Here is a 9,031-nt window from a genome sequence, read left to right on the forward strand (position 1 = left end):
GTTGACATCGTCGAAGATCCGCAATGCCCTATCCTGCCACCGCCTTTCCCTCGTCGCCTCTAGGACCTCGTCTGAGACAGATCCTACCGGCTGCAACAGCTTGGGGAAGGACTCGTACACGTACGGCAGCGGCATGGCAGACGAGGTGTGCTCGGGGAAGGTCGGGTACCTAAACATATGGATGCATCACACAAATTAAGATTCATCATGTACAAAAAAAATCTAAAGTTCATCATATGGTCAAAAACCTAAACCTAGGGTTCATCATATGGTCAAAATTTCTAAACCTAACTTGTATTATCTAGAAATATCAATTAGGGTTCATCACCTTCCAAAAAATCTAAACCTAGGAAATATGAATTACGGTTCACAATGTGGTAAAAAAACGATTAGGGTTCATCACGATTCATCACCAAGGATCATCACCTAACTTGTATTATCTAGATGCAATCACCTAGTTTCATCATATCAACTAAACTAGGATTCATCATGATTTCTAACATTAACATGAACATAAATCAATCTCAGGCTACAAAAAAGGGGAGTGATTTGACTCAAAGTAATTGGGGGGATCGGAGGAGCTTACGTTTCTGGAGCAAGAGGCATCTTGATCCACAAAAACGGTGAAGGAATGAAGAAGATCCATGGCGGGGGAGTGAAGCAGATGAGAGAGGGGGCGAGAGGAAGAAGAAAGGGGGCGACTAAGTGGGGGATAAGCGGGTGGGGTGGGGAGGGGCGGGCGGCGACTGTGAGATTTATACATGCCCAGACCCTACCGCCACCGGCCGTGGCGGTAGGTTGCTAAACCCTACCGCCAGAGGCCCTGGCGGTAAGGGATGGCGCAGGGGGGAATCTATTTTGTTACGAGAAATCCCCCACCCCTTGGCGGTAAGGTTCAGTACCCTACCGCCATGACACATGGCGGTAGGCCCTTTCCCACGTCAGCACGAGTAGACGGCCGTCAGTCGCCTGCAAGGTACCTACCGCCAAGCTACCTGGCGGTAGGACATGCAAGCCTACCGCCACAAGCCCTGGCGGTAGGCAAAAGGGTCAGATCCCGAAATATTTTCAAAGGGGGGTCAGATCCCAATTTTATTTAGCAAAAGGGTCAAAACATGAAATTTAGCCTCACCTCTACTGTAGTGCCCTCTATTCATGTGTTTCCACACAATATCGTCCTGGGTGGAGAGGCCACAGGTCCATACAACTGCACAGCCATTAGCCGGTGGTACAGCATGAATGAAAACAACAAAGCGAAGAAAGATGAGTTGCTGTCAGGTGTGAGTTTGTGCGTCCGTGTGACTGACGTGAGGGGTTGATCAATGGATGGCGTGGTGGGTGGCCAAATGAGAAGCCGTCGGTGTCGCTGTCGCGCAGAGCCAGAGCCTTTTTATTTGCCGCGGCAGGGCTCATGCGCGCGCAGGCAGGTTTGTACTTGGTGGATCTTGTTGTAGAAAAACAGCATGATTTTCATCCTAATGACAGACTGATTAGCGGAGGCTCTACGCTACATCGTCACGTACAGGACACAACCACTCAACCACGTACTAATAGTACTGGAGTACTCATTACTACCACCATGTTCCTGTCACCGTCGGACGATACGTGTGCTCACTCACTAGCTGCTGCCCAGCTTAAGCTAAGCGTAAGCTAGGTCCTCCGGCTCCATGGCAGGTCCGCCGCACTCGAGTGGTGGTGAGCAACTTTAACAAATAGACCGGCCGGGCACAGAAACAGCAGGACCAGGTAGAGGAAGCTCACAGCTAGAGCGACACTTTTTTTGCGGGGAACTAGAGCGACGCTTCTGGTGCCTGCTCCTATAGGGCCTGCTCTAGCGGTGAAGGAGGAGGTGATGGGGGATCCGATGGCCAGCGCTACAGAAGAGGGAGTGAAGCCTGGTGCGAGGAAGAGGAAGGCGAGGTGGCCGCTGGTGATAAGACGATCCCGCCACGTGCGGGGATAGGAGCCTCGCCGGTGGGCAGTCGCTTCTGGCTGCTCGTTGGTGAGGTCTCTGATGGGGATGCTGGTCCCTCGTCAGTGCTGCAAGGTAAAATTTCTTCTCCCAGTAAATATCTTGTCGATTGTGAAACAGAGATTTCTGTTGGAAAAAATAGAATGAACAAGCAAAGTCAATTGCCTGCAGAAAATGGGGATAATATTGAAAATAGACCATGTTTTGGTCTTGTCTCTGGGGAAACATATTCAGGAATGAAAGTGGGTGGGGGAACTAGTGGAAAAAATCAAAATAAGGTGAGAGATATTGATTTCAACAAATCTATCAGAAAAAATGGTAAAAATTATGGCGCTGGATCTATTATAGAATCCAGTCGCAAGGTCGATCCAGACCTGGTTAGAAGAAGTATCTCCATATCTGAAAAAATGAATTGTGCAAATTATGTACAAATTCCAGATTTCTGGTCAAGTGATGTTGTACATCTAGATAATATGGTCATTGATAGATGTCAAGTATCAATGCATGTAGGGATTACGAGTAGATATGGTATATCTTCCCCTACTTGGGGTAAAAAGGCGACTGATAAAGATGAGCAAAAAATGGACAAAGCAAAAGGGGAGGCGGGTTTTAGCAATATGCTTTCCCAAGCCTTCCTGACTATAAATAGTCCGCCTCTCCTCTGTTTTGAGAGAGAGTGCAATCCCCTTGAGGATTTAGGGTTTCCCCTTCCCCCGCCGCCACTGGGTGAAAGTGAAGAGAGAGAGATGATGAACAGGGGGGCTGGAGGATATCAGGGGGGAGATTCAATAGGGGAGGGAGGGAAAATTTCCAGTACAGAAGAAAGGAAGAACTTGAAAGATTTAGAGAAAATTACCCCAACTATGAGAGAGGAAGTGGAAGATTTGGGTACAGGGAGGAGACAGGGAAATCTGATCAACAAGTGGAGGAAGAGAGGAGAGGGATGGCAGATCTAAAGCTTCCTTCAAGCTCCAAGGAAGAATCTGTGAAGAGGATGGAAGAGGATCAGAGGGCTAGAGATCTCGAAGGCAAAGAGGATGTGGTGATGCCTTCTCCCTCTTTCGATCAGATCCAACAACACCAGTGGTTTGGGGCTCTCATGGCCTAGATGGCCCAACAAAAGATGGAAAGCTCGTCTGGGGGTGGAATTGTTTTCCCCCCGGAAGCAGTAGAATTAACCTGTCTGATGAGACTAAGAAATAGCTTGCATGAGGGAAAGATCCCATGGAAAAAAGTGAAGCTATCATAGATGTGGGAATATGCAAGGGCAGAAAGGATGGTTTCAGAACAACAGGTTTGGCCAGAGGGAGAGCTTGGATCAAAACAAAGCTGGTGGGAACTTTAGAGTGTTGTGCAACAAGTGCAAGGACACCAGACATCTGATTAGAGATTGCAAGTTGCCCAATTTTATCATTTGTGGCAAGAACTCTCACATCACTGAGGAATGTGCTTGGCTGAAGCAAATCAAGCCAACCCCCAAATTTATTGGATATGCAGCTAGAGGTTTAGGAGCGCTGTTGGTTCAAAATTCTAAAGAAGTTGTTAGTAGTGAACAGACTAACCCTATGGCCATTGTGAACATATCTTCTGGGGAGATTAATGAAACTCAATTCTTGGAGGGGTTCAACTACTTGTTTAGCTGAAACTGGCAATGGAGATGCAAAAAACATGGAGACAAAGCTTACTTGATGAGATTTCCTAGCAAGAGCAAACTGGCAGAACTTCACAAATTTGGAAATTTCAATTTGCTGGGGACCAATGCTGTGATTAATGTGGACAACTAGACTTATGACACTCAAGCTATTGGCAAATTGCACACAGTGTGGGTGCAGTTTGGGAAAATCCCTGAATGTTTCAGACATTTTTTTGGAATGTGTGAGGTGGCTGCTTCTCTTGTTCCTGTTTTGGAAATTGATATGTCCACTATTCTGAAAGAGATAATCAGGGCTAAAGTGGGAGTCAGAGACTTTGGAAAAATCCCCCATCATACTGAGATTACTGACAAGGACCTGATCATATATAGAATCAACATTGAGTTGGAAGAGGTGATCGAACAAGGGTGGTATGAAGAAAAAAGAAAGTTTGAGAACATGGAAACTGAACTTGATGGAACAACTATGGGAGGTCAGAAAAAAATCAAGATTGGTGAGTTGGGAGCTGATGGGATCAAGGAAAACATCTCCATGGGAAGTGTAGGACTCAAAAAATTTGAGGAGATGCAACAAAAAAATGAGGAGATATTGAAGATGCGGAAAGATTACTTGCTAGAGGTGGGCTTGAGAAAGAAAGTAGAGGTGGAGCTGGATAAAGTTCTCAAAAAGTTTCAAGAAGTTGAAGAAATCAAGTGCAGGAATGATGCTTGGAAAGCTGTGGACAAAAAAAAGACTGCTATTTGGGAAACTGAGAAGAGGAGTCTGCAGGATATGATCCAAGGTCAGCAAGAGTTGATAAACAAGTGCAGGGAAAAAATTGATGCTTGGAAAGAGAAAGAGATCTATGGAGAAGATTTAGGTGAGAAAAATGAGATGGAATCTAAAATATCCCAGGATAACACACCTGAAGATGCTTATGTAGAACCTGTGAATTACTCAGCTAGTCAAGATTCAGTGGAATCTCTAGGCACAAAATTAGGAATTCACAAGAAGGAGGAGGGAGACAAGGATAAATATAAAGAGGGACCTGCTAGAAGAAGTGATAGAAACCTGGATAAAAAAGATGCTAAAATAGAAGACCTGGCCAAGGAAAGGGCGGCTGAAAAAGACAATTATGGTAAGGATTCTGTTCTTTGTGATGAAAAAATTTCTTTATATGATATGGCTAACAAGGTTGGAATTGGTTTGGGATGTGCACTAGATATGGTTGCATAGAACTAGACCTGATTTCTACCATGGAGAGGGCTAGAAGAGATATGTATCTCCAAAAAATAATCAATGAAAAAAGGGGAGAGAAAAAAGATGACTCTCCAAGTATTATTGACATTGGAGATGTTGAGTTAGAGGACTTATGTTCAGAAGGAGATAATTTTGAGGAGGATATAGAGATAGAACATTATGACAAATTGAAAAAGATCTTTTCTAGCAACAGAAAAATGAGAGGTGGGATGCCAGCCTTTAGTGTTGGGGAAAAATCCATCTTGAGTGGGGGGACTAGAGTGAAAAATCATAAAAGGAAAAAAATGAGAGGCATGTTCTGGAATGTCAGAGGGATTGGGAAGGATATTAAAAGAAACTTGATTAGAGATACCATTTTGGAGAAACAATTAGATTTTGTTGGACTCCAGGAAACCATCAAGAGTGACTTCACAAAAAATGAACTACATAACCTTGCTGGAGGAAGAAGTTTTCTCTGGGAATGGATTGCCCCTAGAGGTAAATCTGGGGGAATCTTAGTAGGAGTTAATAATGACTGCTTTGATATTATTCAGGTGGAAACAGGGTCACATTTCATTAAAATACATTTGTTTGATAAAATATCCAAATTTAGTTGGAATCTGGTCATAGTATATGGTGATGCCCCAAAAAAATGGAAAAGCAGCCTTTTTGGCGGAATTGTCTAGGTTCTATAAGATAATACACAACCTTGCATGATAGGGGGGGAGTTTAACCTGATCAGGAATAGTTCACTAAAGAACAATCCTGGAGGACTAGATCATTTTAGTTTTGTTTTCAATGCTATCATTGAGCATGCTGGACTCAGAGATCTTCCTTTGAATGGGAGAAAATATACCTGGGCAAACAACCTGCCTGATCCCACCTATGAGAAACTCGACAGAATTTTAATCTGTCCAGATTGGGAAGACAAATACCCCCTGGCTATGGTGAATGCCATGGAAAGGGAAATTTTCGATCACACCCCTCTGCTATTAGACACTGGGGATCATAGAAAAATCTAGCCCATATTCAGATTTGAAAATGCCTGGATGCTCATGGAAGGTTTTAGGGAATTTGTGGAAAAAAAATTGGAACATTAAATGTAAAGGCTCTAGCCTAGACATTTGGCAAACAAAACTAAGGAACATCAGGCAGAAAATAAGGGTGTGGATTATTAATGCTAATGCTGCTTACAGAAAAAGAAAAAAAGATTTACTAGAGTTACTGGATGAGATTGACAAAAAAGCTGAAACTAGTGGCCTTAGTGCTCAAGATGGAGAGATTCAGAAAAATTGGAAGAAAGAACTGAAGGACATTTATAAGATGGAAGAAATTAAATGGCTAAAAAATATAAAGATAAGGAGATAAAAGAGGGAGACTCTAATACTAGGTACTGTCATGCCAAGGTTAATGGCAGAAGAAGGAAAAACTGGATTACTACACTAGAGCATGAGGGTGAGCCCATTGAGGGGGATACCAAACTCATGGAACATGTAACCAATTACTATAAAACTCTGTTTGGTCCTCATATATCCAATATCAATTTGGATATTCAAAACCCTGTGGGGACTTCCACACAGGAAGAAAATGATTTGGTTAAACCTTTTAGTTTGGAAGAATTAGAGATGTGGTTTTCACTATGGAAAAAAACAAAAGACCAGGGCCTGATGGATTTGCTGTAGACTTTTACCAACATGTTTGGGAGTTTCTTTAGACAGATTTGAAAGCTATTTTAGATGACTTCCATAGTGGCAAAGTTGATCTGGCTAGATTGAACTATGGGATTTTTACCCTAGTTCCAAAAGTTAAAGATGCTAAACAAATTCAAAACTTTAGACCAATTTATATTTTAAATGTCAGTTTCAAGATTATCACTAAAATACTTATGAACAAACTGAGCAAAGTAGTCAATCCTATCATTTCTCCCATCCAAACTGCTTTTGTCAAAGGTAGATATATTCTGGAGGGAGTGGTAATTTTGCATGAGGCTCTCAATTCTATACAAAATAAAAAGCAAAGTGCTATGCTGTTCAAAGTTGACTTTGAAAAAGTATATGACAAAATCAAGTGGCCGTTTGTTCATAAGATGCTCAAATTAAAAAACTTCCCTGACAAATGGTGTGACTGGGTGTTACACACTATGAGAGGTGGGCATGTAGGAGTTAAAGTGAATGATGACATAGGACCTTACTTCAAAACCTTTAAGGGGCTAAGACAGGGAGATTCTTTATCCCCTCTGCTATTTGATCTGGCAGTTGATGCTCTTGCCATCATTTTAGATAGAGCTAGAGAGGAAGGGTTTGTGAAAGGAGTCCTCACTGATTACCATGAAAATGGGGTCAATATGCTGCAATATGCAGATGATACCATTTTTTGATACAAGATGATGAAGATTCTGCCAAATATTTAAAATTTATTTTAACTGCTTTTGAATAGATGTCTGGCTTGACAGTAAATTTCCATAAAAGTGAAATATTTTTATTTGGGGGGGGGCAGAGAGAAAAAAGATTTGTATCAGGGGATATTCACCTGCATTCTGGGGGAAACCCCCCTGAAATATCTTGGCTTGCCTGTATCTAACAAGAGAATCAGAAACAAAATGTGGAAGAATGTTACTGATAAAATTGAGAAAAGATGTGCCTGCTGGCAGGGTAGACTTCTAAATATTGCAGGAAGAGTCACTTTGGTGCAATCCTGTTTATCTAATATCCCTATATACATGATGTCTTTTTATCTCCTGCCAGCTGGAGTTAGAAAAAAGGTGGACTTTACAGAGCTAGGATGGTGTGGCAATCAAAAGAAGAGAAAAGAAAATACCATCTGGTGAATTGGAAAACCTAATGTCTCCCAAAGCAACAAGGAAGCCTGGGGATGACCAATATTGAAATGTTTAAGATAGCTCTATTAGCTAAGTGGTTATGGAAACTACAGAATGTTGAGGGCTTTTGGCAGGGGATTGTTAAAAAATGCTGGGGAGAAATATCTCTCTGGAATTAAACATAAAAGTGGGGATTCCCAATTTTGGTCTGACATCTTGAAAATTAGGAAATATTTCTATCCACATGTTAAGAAGAAATTGGGAGATGGCAGGAACACCAGGTTTTGGGTTGACTGGTGGGTTGGGGATTAATCCCTCAAAGAGGCTTACCCCTCTTTGTTTTTCATTAGTAATGACCAGGGGATTATAGTTAGAGAAGCTATTGATAAAGGATGGGGTGGTTTTACCTTCAGGAGATCTCTTTATGGGGATACTGAGCAACTTTGGAGTAACATGAGAGCGAGATGTGAGGAAGTTTTGATGCATGGGGGATAAGCCTATGTGGATGTTGACCACTGATAAAAAATTCACTGTTAAATTGCTATACAGATATCTGATCAAATCTGACGTATGGTTCCGTAGGAAATTCCTGTGGAAAATTAAAGTTCCTACTAAGATTAGATTCTTTCTTTGGCTTTTGGCTAGAAAAAGTATACTCACTAGAGATAACTTGCTAAAAAGAGGCTGGAAAGGTGATAACCATTGTGTGTTTTGTGGCAAAGATGAAATGATTGATCATCTGTTTTTCTCTTGCTCAGTAGCCAGAATCATCTGGGCTCTAGTGAGATGTGCGTTTGATCTGAAATGTACTCCTAGAGACCTTAATGACTGTTTGGGAAAATGGCTGCAAAATTTCCAGAAAGATAGCAAGAAACTTATACTGGTTGGCGTCTCAGTGCTGTTGTGGGCGATCTGGAGATGTAGAAATGACATTGTGTTTGATAGAAAAATGATTTCTGGCCCAATGGGAATTGTGAAAATGATGTGTGGGTGGATTTCTGACTGGGCTGTTTTGCAGAAAAGGTGCCCAGGGGAAAGAATGTTGATGCTGGGAGAAAAACTCATCATGCAAGTAGCAAGTGATGTCTACAAGGCTGGCATTTTGGAGTACTTCGAATCTAGCAATGACGGGGGTAAAAAAAGACTTCTACTTTTGGTGCTTCGACGAAGTGAAGTGAAGTGGAAGATCTGCGTATGAGGCTAATCTTTTGTGCCTACCTTTGTTGTTGTGTTATCTTATGTAGTTTCCTGTTTTGGCCTTGTTATGATGTGAGACTTCTCTGAAATGTAATAGGGCTAGATCTTATCCGCAGTGATTTCGACAACATGTTTGGATACTTTGCATGTTGGTTTCTCTAATGGAAATCGGAG

The 9,031-nt window shown here is 42.1% G+C and overlaps 1 protein-coding gene across 2 annotated transcripts; it reads left to right on the forward strand.

Moving 5' to 3' along the window:
* Positions 1-1,656: 1,656 nt before the first annotated feature.
* Positions 1,657-8,793, forward strand: LOC123116529 (uncharacterized). 2 transcript variants are annotated; one of them, XR_006457107.1, is made up of 2 exons: positions 1,657-2,047; positions 8,679-8,793. XR_006457107.1 is itself a non-coding variant. In XM_044537477.1 (2 exons), exons 1-2 carry the CDS (start codon positions 3,844-3,846, stop codon positions 8,741-8,743), a joined length of 963 nt encoding a protein of 320 aa, XP_044393412.1. In that variant the 5' UTR covers positions 2,805-3,843; the 3' UTR covers positions 8,744-8,793. The 2 variants fall into 2 exon arrangements, 1 of the variants encoding a protein (XP_044393412.1); XM_044537477.1 differs by lacking the exon at positions 1,657-2,047 and adding an exon at positions 2,805-4,741.
* Positions 8,794-9,031: the final 238 nt, after the last annotated feature.

The sequence above is a fragment of the Triticum aestivum genome, chromosome 5B (genome assembly GCF_018294505.1).
Source record: "Triticum aestivum cultivar Chinese Spring chromosome 5B, IWGSC CS RefSeq v2.1, whole genome shotgun sequence".
NCBI lineage: Eukaryota > Viridiplantae > Streptophyta > Magnoliopsida > Poales > Poaceae > Triticum > Triticum aestivum.